Source organism: Zosterops lateralis (genome assembly GCF_965231275.1).
Source record: "Zosterops lateralis genome assembly, chromosome: 22".
NCBI lineage: Eukaryota > Metazoa > Chordata > Aves > Passeriformes > Zosteropidae > Zosterops > Zosterops lateralis.
Genome location: NC_139782.1, coordinates 3,023,145 through 3,036,115, shown reverse-complemented (window position 1 = coordinate 3,036,115; position 12,971 = coordinate 3,023,145). Strand labels below are relative to the sequence as shown.

Sequence of the window (12,971 nt, the reverse complement as noted above, 5' to 3'; positions counted from 1 at the left end):
TCTGACTTTCCTAGAACTGGCACCAGGGAGAGTTTTCTGCCCTGTTTTCCAGAGGAAGTAAGACTGAAACGAGCATACTGAGCATTTTTATATATATGTATATTAGTTCCTTTTTAATGAATGGTATCAATAAATTTTAAACCCATTGGGTAACTTCATTCAATTTTGTCTGAGATGGCAATGTCATTAAGTTTTACAAAAGTTCATGGAACTGGATAAAGGGACAAGTTGCTCGTGGCACTCACTGAGGGAAGGGGTCCTTGGTGCTCCTCAGAAGAAAAACTCCACTTACCCATCCAAAGTGAAACCAGGTTTCCCAGCTGCCATTCTTGCTTGAACTTCTTGATTCTTAAGTATTTTCTTGATTGAACTAGCTATTTAAGAGGATAGGAAGTGGAAAGTGCTTTTTGTTGCTGCTGGCTTTTCAGAAAGGCTGTTACATGACAAAATGTTATTACAAGTGTGCAATAAAAGCAACATCAATAAAGAGGGTGAAGACTTTGCTCCACAGGAACATCACAGTCTGTATGCATTTCCAAGTGAATGCATTTTTTTTCAGACTTTGTGTGTTTTGATTTCAAATACAACAAAAGGGGCTTTCCAAAAGAAGCCCTACCAGTAACTGGAAGAAGCACCTCCATTTTATAACAAACCCACGCTACTGTTCTCTACATGGTGGTTCTATTTCCTAGGAAATAATCCTATGTTAATATGTAAAAAAAAAAACAACCACAAAACAAATAGAAGCAAACCACCAACCCCTGATTCTCTGGTGTTTCATCAAAAGACAATGTCTGTCAGGAAAAAAGGGGAAGCCCCTGTGACCATGCTGTTATTATTTATAATGTTTATTTGATTACACATCTCTGTCTCTGACATCTGGATCACTTTTTGCTTTAGTGATGCCCTCAGACAAGCTTTCCTGGCATTTGCTATTTTAAATAATTCAGAAAATGTCCTGTAAGTCAGGAGTTGTTCAAAAGCCACTTGATACCTGGAGCAAGAGACCCAACTAAGCAACAAGGGTAAGTCTCCACCACGTGCTCAGAACATCCCTCCAGCAGTGTCTGTTCACTGTGCTCTAACAGGGAGAGCCCAGCAAAGGAAGCAGCAATGGAACACTCCAGAAGGAGCATTGCTACACACGTGCTCAAGCAAAAGTATTCATGACATTTTCTAATTTTGAAATAGCTGATTTTAGTCTCATGTTGTACTTTTACCATGGTTTCTTCTGCTTTTAAATACATACATTCAGTGAGTATATATCTAGCTGTATAAGAGGGAAGAAAAACCACCAAGAGAAGTGTCATCTCTAAACTTGTCATACAGATAAAAGAGACCATGAAATTTAAAAGGATACATATTTTAATACCTTGTCTAAAATCCGTATTTCGGTGCCTGTTAGTGTTGCTATCAGAGTGATGCCAACTTGATTTTTGCCTTTATATATTCTCTATATTCTTTACATAAATATTTGTAGCTCTGGAGCTGGCATTCATAGCTAGCATTTTAGACAGAAAGACAAAATAAATTCCCTAATGGCTCCATGCCCTGGGGGTCCAAGGTGAGGCTCTCTGGGAGCCAAGGTCGAAACCAGCTCTCTGAGAAACATTTCCATAAACAGAATTTAGTTCCGATCTAAGAGGGTGGAGGGTTTCAGAAAAGGGTAGAACCAGGGAGGAGTTACTTCATCACCTATGCCTCTAACTGGGGATTCTTGTCCGTTATGCTAATTTGCTAAACACATAAAAATTGTATCCACTTTGTTACATGTGCATCTTTGGCATTTCCATCCAGCATTTTTTGTGCTATAGGGATCCTCATAAAGATCACCCCTATCATCACCCAACTGTGTCTGGTTCATACTTTTAGGACCAGTGAAACAGCACCAAGAGCATTTTGTCAGCAGTGTGCCGACAAAAAAAAAAAAAAAAAAAAAATCACCAAATTCTTGCTCATTAGCCAGATGAAACAATGGCTGAGCTTGAAACTTCATGAGGAGCCCCAGGAGAACCAAAGGCAGGGCTGGTTGAGATACACTCCACATACCTTGGGGGTACAAATGAAAAAAAGAGAAGAGAAATGAAGGCATTTCCTCCAATGAAAAATACAGAGAATCTCATGTTTAAAAGAAGAAAAAGCAAGAAATGAAACTAGGAAGAAAGCCAAGAATTACTTTCTTACTGCCTTTCTTGATCTATTAGGGCTTTTTAGGCTTTGGAAAGCTCTGCTCCTGGGTGTCCTGGAGAGTGGAACTGTAGTAACAACACACAGGATCCCAATGATTTCAGGCATTGTAAGAACAGCCAACATACTGAACTTCTCAGTAAATCGTTCCACAGCCCAGAGAGGACAGAGGAGGGAGAGCAGTGGGATCTCACTGAGATACATCACACAGCCAGTTATCAGGGTTTGAACTGGCTGTAGCTGACACAGTATTTGAAATTGCACATGGAAGAAGAAATAGAACCTCATTTATACCACAGACTAGCAAAATTCTGTCCCTCTATGCCACTCTGGTACTGATATTTATTTGCTGGCACATCACACTTCTCATTCTTAGTATTAAATATTTGTCAATCCGTTTAATTATGTCACTTTAATGTATTAAATACACTGCAGGTGCTCTTGAGAACATGAACTGAGACCTATCTTGATTCAGCAATTTACATTGGTATATTTGTCAATTGTGATGAACAATGATGATGGCTTAAAGCTCTTGTTGCACACTTGTTAAAATGTAGCAATGGCTTAAAAGGGTTACCATCAGGAAGAAAAAGGTTACCATGCTAATAAGAAAGATAACATGTCTTAATTTCCACTTCTTTACATGTCATTTAGATAGATTTTATGTGGATAAAAAAATCTTATACCTTTGTTTTCATTATCTCAACTAATACTACTGCCTTACACAGAGGGATAAAATAACTAATGTATCAAAAAAATCTGTATAAAATGTCTTTTTCTGCCCTATAGTTGCTTCAGAACTAAAGTACATTTTGAGTCAGACTGAAAAATGAGAAGAGCTGACAGAGAACTCAGTTCTCTCAAGAAAGCCGTGGCTTCCAAGAAAGAAACCAAAACTGTATCACAGAATTACTATGCCCACAGGCTGGGGCAGAGAGAGAGGGAGAGAGAAATGACCTTAGATGAGAGATCACACCATGTCTGTACTTTCAGTATTTCTGACTACAGCTCCTGGAGGGGTGGTCCAGCTACACATGGTCATTCTCCATAGAGAAAGCTCTTGGTAACTTGGAAAAGCACCAAGAGCTCCAATTCTACAAATTTTAATCCCAAATAGAAAATAAAAAAGTTTGGGGATGATTTCAGGATGTAGTTTTTCCAGAGACTGTAAAACTTATTTTATTTAACTAATTGAGCATCTAAGCCCTAAAAATTTAGGGTGCTGTTTTCCTCCTCCTGGCAGTTTTGCTCTGCAGAAACCAATGGAAGGGAGAAAACCAAGTCCTTAGTTTTGGTCAGCCATTATCCAGGGAACTGGTGAAACTGAGGGGTTTGACTCCAAAGAGAAGGGGCAAAACTTCTCTTGTGTTTTCAAATTTGAGACACTCTGAAGACAAATTCTTGTGGGCTTTGAAAACACAAGTTCTGAAGAGATGAAAGCTCCCAAAATCAAAGTTTGCACATGATTCAAAAAGCAAGTTCAAGCCACATGCAGCTGTTTCACCTGGGAGTTCTGGGGAGAGTCACTGCTTGATATGCTGATAACAAAACAGAATGTATAAATCAGCACTACATTCATTCAAAACTCTTGATATTAACTCTTACAATGTACTGACAGCAAGAAACACCTGATCCTGAGACATCACAAAAATTATCTTAATAGGAGAAGGCAAACAAACACTAAAGGCCATCTAACAGTGGTAGTGAGAAGTAGGTGGGAACTGTATTTCAATAGCTGAACTACACTGCTCTCTTCAAACCAACCACAAATACATCATTTACTGCATCTAATTTGTCTAATTAAGCAAAGCTGGATTTCCCATCTCATGAATCAGTGTTGTATACATGCAATAGAGTCAGAAAAGGGAACTAAACCACCAGCTTTACTACCAAAACATCAGAGGAGAACTGACACAAATGAGCACACACAGAGCCAGCCACTAACAGGAGACACAGCTGCCCAGATTAAACCAGTATGTTCCTAAGTGCTAGAAATGGGATAAAATAAAAATCCAGGTCAAGCCAACCTCCAGCTCCAGGAACAGCAGACAAGCTTTCCTATAATTCTGTGCCTACACAATCAAGTCCAATGTTTGTGTTATTTTGAGGCTTGGCCTCAAAACATTTCAGTGTTCCTAACCCACACACCCCACCCCAGTCTCTGTTGCCCCTGGCAATGCAGATCTAACACTGGCCCAGCACAGTCCAGTGTCCAAGTGCAGGAGCTGCTTTAACACTGGCTGGAATGCAAGTTTTCAGGCAGTAAGTGGGTGTGTTCCTTTACAATTTCTCCCCAGGTGACACCTCAGTCCCCTCTCCTGCATGGAAGGATTGTGGAACATGCTGCAGGACAAAGCCACTGTGCAAACCTCGTTATTACAGCACAAAACATTCCTGTACTCACACTCAAACTGCTCCTCACAGCTGAAAGGCCACCTGTGCAGGTCTGGACTTTGACCATTCCAGATGCCACACAGTGGAGATGGGAGGAGGGGACAGGAATTTAAAAGAGAGGCTCCACAAACAGGAGCATTTTCAGGCTGTTTGAGCTTGCAGATGAAAGCAGGGTCCCACAGGGCAGAACCAACACACAGAGACAAACCTGAGTGAGCAAGGGCAGCATCACCAACTTCTTTCACCTGTTTTTATTGGAGAGTCATAATCACCCTCCAGTACTTCCACAAGTGTGAAAGACTGAATGCATTCCCATCTAGCAAGAGACATTCTGAATTCAATATTGGTTCCAACCTGCACTCACCAGAGAGATCTAACACAGGTTACTGAATTTACAGCATTACCTTTTCTGTGTTTATAGTGTGAACAGGCCTGCTGTAATTTATTTCAGGATAAATAAGGGAAAGGTTTATGATGTCTTAAGTTTGAAGGCAAGGCAGTAAAAATGTTGAATTTGCCCTGTTTGGTATAAAATTTGCCACCTAGTGTTCTATAATCACTGGATTAATTTGTTTTAAAATTAGTATTTTCAATAATGGAAATTACTTGATCAATTCCATTCACTTTGCCCTACATATACATAACCCAAAACTAAAGTCATACGAAAAGTCATGCTTTTCAATTTTTTATTCCAAGTCTTACATTAAGATTTCATAAACTTGCAGTATTCCTCTCCTTGTTGAAAAAAGTCTATTCATACATTTGATTTAATAAATAATGTATTTGATATAAAAGTAAGTGAACACCAAGAAGCTGCACAAACCAAATTCATTTTATCAAGTTAGCTCCCCAAAATACGTTTGAGGCAGGAATTTCTGTTTCAGAAAATTCAAGGCAAAATAAAACATCAGTTTTATTGTTTTCAGACAAGGAAAAGTAAGATTGGTCTATAAAGTTCAAACAAATCCCACTGTGTAAAGTAGTTTGGTTTGGTACAATTTAAAAATTCTAAAATGCTTTTTTGGTTTATCTCCAGAAAACTTGGAAAAGTAGAGGCAAGTAAAATTTGCAAACATTTTAAGGCATTATCTAGCTCACTGATGAATAAAATCTCATTTTACTTTAACATGTTTTTTCACATTCAAAGTTACTCTGATGTAACACACTCTGTAGCTACACACACTGCACTGAGAATAAACTGGATTTTTAAAATGTTTATAAATTATTGAGGAATTCAAGTTTAAGGCACTAGAAAATTGTGTGTCACGTTTCAAACATTTGGAAATAAACATATTTATGTCATTCCACTGAGCCAGGCCCTTCACAGGCTGATTTCTCACCCTGTCATTCAGAGTTACTGCTGGTTACTCAGTTGAGGTGGCAGATGCACTACTTTCTGATCCTGGACACAACTTTATCCAGCCCTAGCTGGGACAGCTCATGCAGCTGCTCAGAAGTAGCTGTAAAAGGCAAAAAATGCAAAGTGAATATGCAAAGAGAACCGGACAAACTCAGATCTGTGTACTGGTTGCTCACACAAGTGCAGGACTGTGAAAACTGGAAAAATCTGTCCAAAGATTTATCCAAATTGCTTTGTTTCTGAGTTGTTTCCACAGGCTGTGCCCATCCCTTCCCCAAGGGAATCAAGTCAATGGTCCAGAGTGTTGAGGGAATGGGGTCTGAACTGAGAGCTGCTGTCTGGTGTCCCAGTTTGCTCTGTGAGACGTGTGCCAAGTGAGGCAGGTGTAGAAACTTGTCAGTTCTGGCTTCTCCTGCCACTCTGGACATTGAGTCCTGGAATCCAAATAAAGAGGATATTAATCAAAGAATGCCAAAGTGACTTTTCCCATTTTGATGAAGACTGGTGAGCTGAACAGGCTTTTGCCTGTTACTCAGCCCCATTTGCTTTTTGCCTTTGTGCACATCAGTCAGCAGAAGGAAAACATTTCCCAGTAGTAAAGGAAATACTCTTCCAGGAATTTTCATTTGCTCAGCCCTCAATAATCATTACACCCTTTACAGCTGGGGCTGCAATTTGTGCAATTCCCATTATCTCCTGGGACTCTGGAGGCTGTGCTTACCAGGTGAGGATAAGGGAGAAAGTTTCTCCTCCAGTGAGGCTCGCAGGTCCAAACTGCTGAGCAGAGTGTTGCTGGAAGGGACCATGTTTTCCCAGCCAGCCAGGCAATGCTGTGAAAAAAAGACTGGAATGCTTTACCCTTTTTTTATCTACTGTGGCCTGTTATTATTAGAACTAATTTCTGCACAGGGAGGTTTAAGTGAGTAATTAATCTGTTATTTTTTGAGGAGTTTTATATGACTGACAGGAAGTAAAGGATATCTCAAATAAAGAACTACCCAGTTGTCTCCTCTTCCACCTTTCTAAAATGTTCTCACACTTTGTGAACTCAAGCACCTAACCCCTCTGAACCTATCTTAACTGACTCATCCAGTTCTCTAAACCGCAAAACTAAGCTTCCTCCCACCTCTTCCCTGGAAATCTCCAGGCCTGGGCTAGGTTGGTTTAGCAATCCTGCCCGCAAGCATTGATTGCTGGCTGGAATACAGGACCAGCAATACAACAGCAGTTTTAAATCCTTGCCACTACTGATTTTGTGAATACTTCACATACACTTGCCTTTCACACTCCTTAACATCTGTGCAAACAAACTCAGGCACTTTTAGCTATGGTTCATTGAGTTTAGAGGCCAATGCCTGAAACAAGTCATCCATATCTGCCCAAAAAGGACACGGCTCCACATGGCATTTTCTTTTGTGCAGTGTAAAGCATTGGAACTATGTCATACACTTCATATCACTCACAAAAAGGCATGAACTCAGAACACACCCAAGGATGTTCTGGGTATCTCAGTGACACATATCAAAAACTTCAGTGGAAACTCTGCCAAGGGTATGAGTCCCAGATTCTCTTTCCTTCTTGCTGTAAGGCAAGGCCCAGGCGGGGTGGTGCCACTGACAGGAACACAGAACTCACCGAGGGCAGCGCCAGATCGTCTGCGGGCTCAAAGCTCCTCCTGCGATGGGCTCTGTACTTGTGGGCTGGCAACAGGGCACACCTGGGAATGCTGACCCTGTAACCACACATGGGAAGGAACTGCCTACACCTCTGCCAAGGCACAGGGAATCTGCCTGCCTTCTCACTCAGAATGCAAGGGTCTAACCCCAAAGTGAACCATTTTGGATTAGGGCAATAGGCACTTTACATGTACATTCAGATTCTGGACCAAATTCAGACAAAACATGCATTTCTCACTGATTTCAAGACTGTTCGTACTTATAGAAAACATCAATACAGAGTTTTTAGCTAAGAGATCTCTGCTTTGACAACAGCAACCTTCTACAGAATTGTTGTGATGCTCTTTTCTCCTTCACCTGATCAGTTTTTTCTTCCCCATTGTTTCCTTGAGTTGTGCATATTACAAAGCAGTAATTCTTCTTTACCTGACATAGGTTGGCTCTTCCAGTGTCCCTGGGGGCTGGTGGCTACGTGGGATCTTACACACGGGGCAGGCACATTCTGAATCCACAGGGATGGGGAAGAGGCGCTGGTTTAATCGGTAACGGTAAACACCTGCACAGAGCAACAAACCTTCATGGTGCTTCTTGTTTGTCACAAGGTCCCTGAACCCAGCCAAAAAAGCTGTGTTCTACCACACTGCCACACCTGCATTCTATAAAAAGAGCTGCTTTTCCTGAAATATCTTACACATTTCCTGTCCCCAAGCAAGTTCCTAAAAAGCAAAACCAAAACTTCAAGCTCTTCAATTTAGAAACAGAACATTAGCCAATTACAAGAAACCCTCACAAACTAAAATTACACTGAGAGAGGATCCCTAGAAGACTCAAGTATCTTCAGAGTAGGAAGTTGAATCTGTTTGAAAAGCTGCAGCTGAAAATAACACGTTTCTGCTGGTCTTGCACAACGTGGTGCTCTCTCAGGATGACAGGCAAAGACTGCTTAGTTGTTTATTCACAGAAATTGCATTAGGAAGAAACATGATCTTACACTTATGAAAACCAGTTATCAAATCCAGTTCTTGTTCAGGACCTGAGCAATTCAGAGCCTTAGGCCTAAAGAAACACACAAGAAAACCAGTTAGTGACAGAGGGGCTGGCCCTGTGAACAGCACTGCCTCTTCAAAGCACACATGACTGGGAGGTAAATAAAGACCCTCAAAGCCACATTTGCAATGTCCTGCTCCAATCAGATTATGGTTCTCATTACTAAGGGACTGAACATTGCTGCTTCAGCCCCTCTTCATTCCCACTTACTCCCAGTGCTGCTGACCAATACAGGTGTCCCTGTTGGACTGTCGGAACTCCTGCAGCTCAGCAAAGTATTGCTCAGATTTTTCTGTTACTGGAGACTTTGTATCAAGGAGCCCTGAGAACACCAAGGAAAGAGAAAAGTTCAATGATTTACAAAATTTGGGAAAGTACCAAAGCAAGCCTCACAAGATACAGCCAAACAAAATAATGACAATGAGAAGGGCAGAACGTCATGTCCAGTCACAGATTTACTGTGTGGTTTGGAACTCTTACTGCATTAATTCATTCCAGGTACTTGGTATCCCTTCTGACCCTACCTGGCTTTGCCATTTGCTGCCTGGATTCCCATTCCACTGCCACTTCACCACTCCAGGTGACTCAGACAAAGCTGCAGCCCCTTTGCTGGGATCTGCTCCCTTGGCCCCAGGACAGCAGCTCCCCCACACCTCAAAGGGGTTATAAACTGTGTTTTAACTCTTAATATCACCACATCACACTGAGAGCTTTGCTTCAGAGTCAGGATTCACCTGCAATCCAGTCATAGCCCAGGAAAGGGTGGGCAGACCAGCTGCTGACAGGTGTGGCATCTTCTTCAGGGTCAGGCTGAAAAGTCACACGGCAAGCTTTCTTCTGAAAGAAAACAATTCATAAAGACTTCCTCATGACCTGACAGGACATTCACAGGTACAGCTGAGGAGACAACTGGCAGCTGTTCAGAATGGACATCTGTGCCTTAGTTTGAGACTGGATTCTATCTATGCCTCTACCAGTAATTTGCTCACCAGCACTTTGTCTTGTCAATAAATCAAGTAGCAGGAGGAGGCAGAGACTTGCCCAAGTAAGGCAGGATTTTTCAGAGCTTTAAACAAAATGATGAGCTACATCACACATCCACAAAGATCAGGCAACCTGTGCTGCCTTGGAGGATGATCAAAGCCAGGGCCTGCCCTTCCTGCCTAAAGAGACCAACTGTGGAACAGCAGCACTGCACCTGCCTGTTCCCCCTCAGCATGTGGGTGATACATGCAAAAGACAGGGAACTTCACAGTGAAGTGTTATTACAGATTTCTGCCTTTCAGTTCACTGGCTAAGGAAAGCAGGGCCTGAACAAACTGGAACAGACCCTGGCTGCTATAGCTGGGAAAGTTCTGACTCCAAATTCCAACTTACACAGTGGGAACAGGGCAGGTAACATTCTCCTGGCCCTCCCTGCCCATCATTCTGTTGACTTAGGAAAATAAGAAAAGCATTGATTTAACATTTACCTTCAACCCTTCGGAACGAGATGTCAGCAAGACTGATTTAGGGGTGTGGGGCTCTCTGATGACCACATGCTGCTCACCAGCCTCTTTATTTTGCACTCCACTCAGTGATGGCCCCAGGTGACTTTTCTCATGGAAACCCTGCTGCAGAGCAGACTGTTTTCTGTTCTCTCCATGGCCCAGGAAGGAGGATTCTTTCTCTAGACTTCCTTGAGCACGGCCATCCCCATCCACTCTGGAGATTTCTCTGCCACACATGATTGCAGATGCTGGTGTAACATTCTCCTCTTTCCCTGCTCCTTCCTGTGTCTTCACTTGCTGTTGCTGTACCCCTCTGTCACTGATCCTGTGTTTAGGAGATGAACTGAGGGCTGGGCCAACTTTGGGTTCCACACACACCATTAGTCCAGGATCAGCTGTAGACTCCACTGTATCAACCTGATTTTCCTTCTGGAAGGATAGAGACTCTCTTAACACATAGCACCAGTCACACTACAAATACCTTTCATCAGAACATTTCACTCACTAAATCAACCTCATTCTAGGCTGTTCACTCCTTTAAATTCCTGCAGGGGAAAAAGAAAAACCCTAATGTTGTGGAGAGTGTAAGAAACAGATCCACTTCCAGCTAAATGCAGCTGTTCCCAATTTGAGGAACCACTGAACTTTCAGCCCTTGTGCTCAGAAGAAACAAAAGGATTTTGTTGTAAAATGCTCATTCCTACCTTAGAAGAAGAAACTTGCCTTTCTAAGGCAGGAATGGATCTCCAAACCCTTTGCCAGGAGAACAGACTGAGAGCACAGAATAAACAAAAACCAAAGGGCAGCCCCTTTTCTAACAGACTCCATATTCCACATACCATTTTCTAAGAGCTCTTTCATGTCCATATGTCTCCTTGGCCACACCACACCACAGGCAGAGCTGCTGTTTGTCATAGAGACCTGTTTGCTTCCCTGAATTTCTAGCACAGGCACCACACATACCACTCTGCTGGGCGAGGGGACACATCTGTCAGCAGCTGTACTGCTCTGAAGAGATGCTGGAAGGAGTTGCTTGCTGGGAAGTCCTTTTCTGATCTCCTCCTGCTTCATTCTCAGCCTGTGTAGAAGGTCCTGGCTGGCCTGGCGCAGCCTGTTCAGGAGCTCCACATCCATCCTACAAAAACTTTTTAATATAAAGCCAGAGGAAGAGTGAACTACATAAATTCACTACATTAAGTGAAGGAGCAGACACAGGTGAAACCACTTTCAGGGGACTTTTCCTAAAAAATACTTACAGCTGTTGAAATGTTGATTCTTGCTCCTGAGAAATCAGCCACTCTCAGAACTTCCTGTGCTCAGAACCAGCACCACGAGATGATCCTCTCTCCTTGGATATACTGTCAAATATTTTGCACTCAGAAACTGGGAGCTGACTTAACAGAGACAAGAAACTCTGACAGAGGAAACAGTAAACGTGAAAAATTCACATCAAAAAGCTAAATAAGAGACATTTGGTTTAGAGGCTGTTATTTAAGACATATTCATGCAATTCTGGTGTAATGTTCTTTTGAAGCATTGAAATTTATATTGTCATGACACCAGGATGATTGTAAGTTCAAAATATAACTAATTAATATGAATGTATCTGCTACATCCAAAAGAAATAGAGAGTCAAAGTTGTTTTCCATGTTCCTCAGGCAGGAAGGCTCCAAAAGGCTCAACTCTGACAGTTCAGGCAATTCTAATCCCACAAATTAATTAAATCCCACAAAGGGATACCCTTTTATTAGAAGAGGGAAGTGAAAAGAAGTTAATAAACAGACAAAAAAATAAAGCCTAGTTTGACTGAAAAGCTGACACACTGTTCAACATCTTTACAACATCACAAGCTCCTCTTAAATTTGCAGACAGTGGGTTTTTTAAATAAAACAGCTGCAAACTCTAAACCCAAACTCCCACATTGCTTTTGGTTAGACTAATCAATTACGTTCTCAAGAAAATTATGTGTTTCTCTGGGACCTTTTGGTCTAAAGAATCCCCCAAACCTTCTGCAAAGCTGATCTGATCTGTTTTTGTGTCTGCTACCTTGGCAACGGGACATGAGGAATCAAATGCACATGTGGTACAACAGCAGTGGGAGGAATCGAGAGCAGGGCTAACAAAAAACTACATCTCTTTGCTACAGAAAAAAAAAAATAAATAAAATAAGGGAGAGGTGCACTACAGAACATAAAACAGAAAAAACAATGTTGAGGCACTAAATTTGAGACAATTTGAAAAAAACCCAGCAGCTCTGACAGCCTTCCCAGGACAAAGCTAATACCTTTGACGAGCATCCTCTCATCATTGCTCATCACAAAACAAATACTCTGAAAACAACACCCGCCAAGGGACTTTCTGGGAGGATTTAACGAGATGAGATCCACTATTGGCACAATCTACAAGCCCTTCATGCCCAACCCCGGGGCTCTGGTTTATGAGACTGCTCTGATTTGAAACCTCTGTGACAAGGCTTCGCCCCCCGCAGTTGGAGATAAACATCGGCAGTCTCGGGGCCGAGAACTCTCCTCCCTGCGAGAAGTTGTTCCACGCTCCGGCACAGACACGCCGGTTCGGCCCTCCCACGGCCGGGAGGAAGGGGAGGGAGCCCGAGCGTTGTAAAATCCCCCTTTCCGCTCCCAGAGGCGGCAGAGAGCGGTGAGCCCTCCCCTCAGTCCCTCCCTCCTGTCTCGCAGTGCGGGGATCTAACCCGCCCGATGTAAGGTCTCAGCTGAGGATACTGATCCACCACAGTTTCAGGCCACCAACTCAGTAGTCAGTCACTGTCGCCCTGATTTTTTAACCTTCTGATGTTTT

The 12,971-nt window shown here is 42.3% G+C and overlaps 1 protein-coding gene across 4 annotated transcripts; it reads right to left on the bottom strand.

Moving 5' to 3' along the window:
• Positions 1-5,196: 5,196 nt before the first annotated feature.
• Positions 5,197-12,741, bottom strand: MIIP (migration and invasion inhibitory protein). Of its 4 annotated transcripts, none has more exons than XM_083877033.1 (11): positions 12,439-12,741; positions 11,411-11,568; positions 11,118-11,289; positions 10,137-10,583; positions 9,399-9,501; positions 8,875-8,986; positions 8,609-8,673; positions 8,044-8,173; positions 7,577-7,673; positions 6,663-6,771; positions 5,197-6,375 (listed from the first exon to the last, which is right to left on the bottom strand). In XM_083877033.1, the coding sequence occupies exons 3-11, from the start codon at positions 11,286-11,288 to the stop codon at positions 6,338-6,340; spliced, it is 1,272 nt and encodes a 423-aa protein (XP_083733159.1). In that variant the 5' UTR covers position 11,289; positions 11,411-11,568; positions 12,439-12,741; the 3' UTR covers positions 5,197-6,337. The 4 variants fall into 4 exon arrangements, with proteins under 4 accessions (XP_083733159.1, XP_083733160.1, XP_083733161.1 ...); XM_083877034.1 differs by having other exon boundaries at positions 11,411-11,544; XM_083877035.1 differs by having other exon boundaries at positions 12,615-12,741.
• Positions 12,742-12,971: the final 230 nt, after the last annotated feature.

Bases quoted from the DNA above. Each gene is read 5' to 3' on its own strand.
- MIIP (XM_083877033.1), bottom strand. From the start codon at position 11,288: ATGGATGTGGAGCTCCTGAACAGGCTGCGCCAGGCCAGCCAGGACCTT. The intron at 9,502-10,136 runs GTAAATGTTAAA...GTTTTCTTTCAG, and splicing joins CTCGTTCCGAAGGGTTGAAG to AAGAAAGCTTGCCGTGTGAC. The intron at 8,674-8,874 runs GTAAGTGGGAAT...GTGTTTCTTTAG, and splicing joins ATTGGTCAGCAGCACTGGGA to GCCTAAGGCTCTGAATTGCT.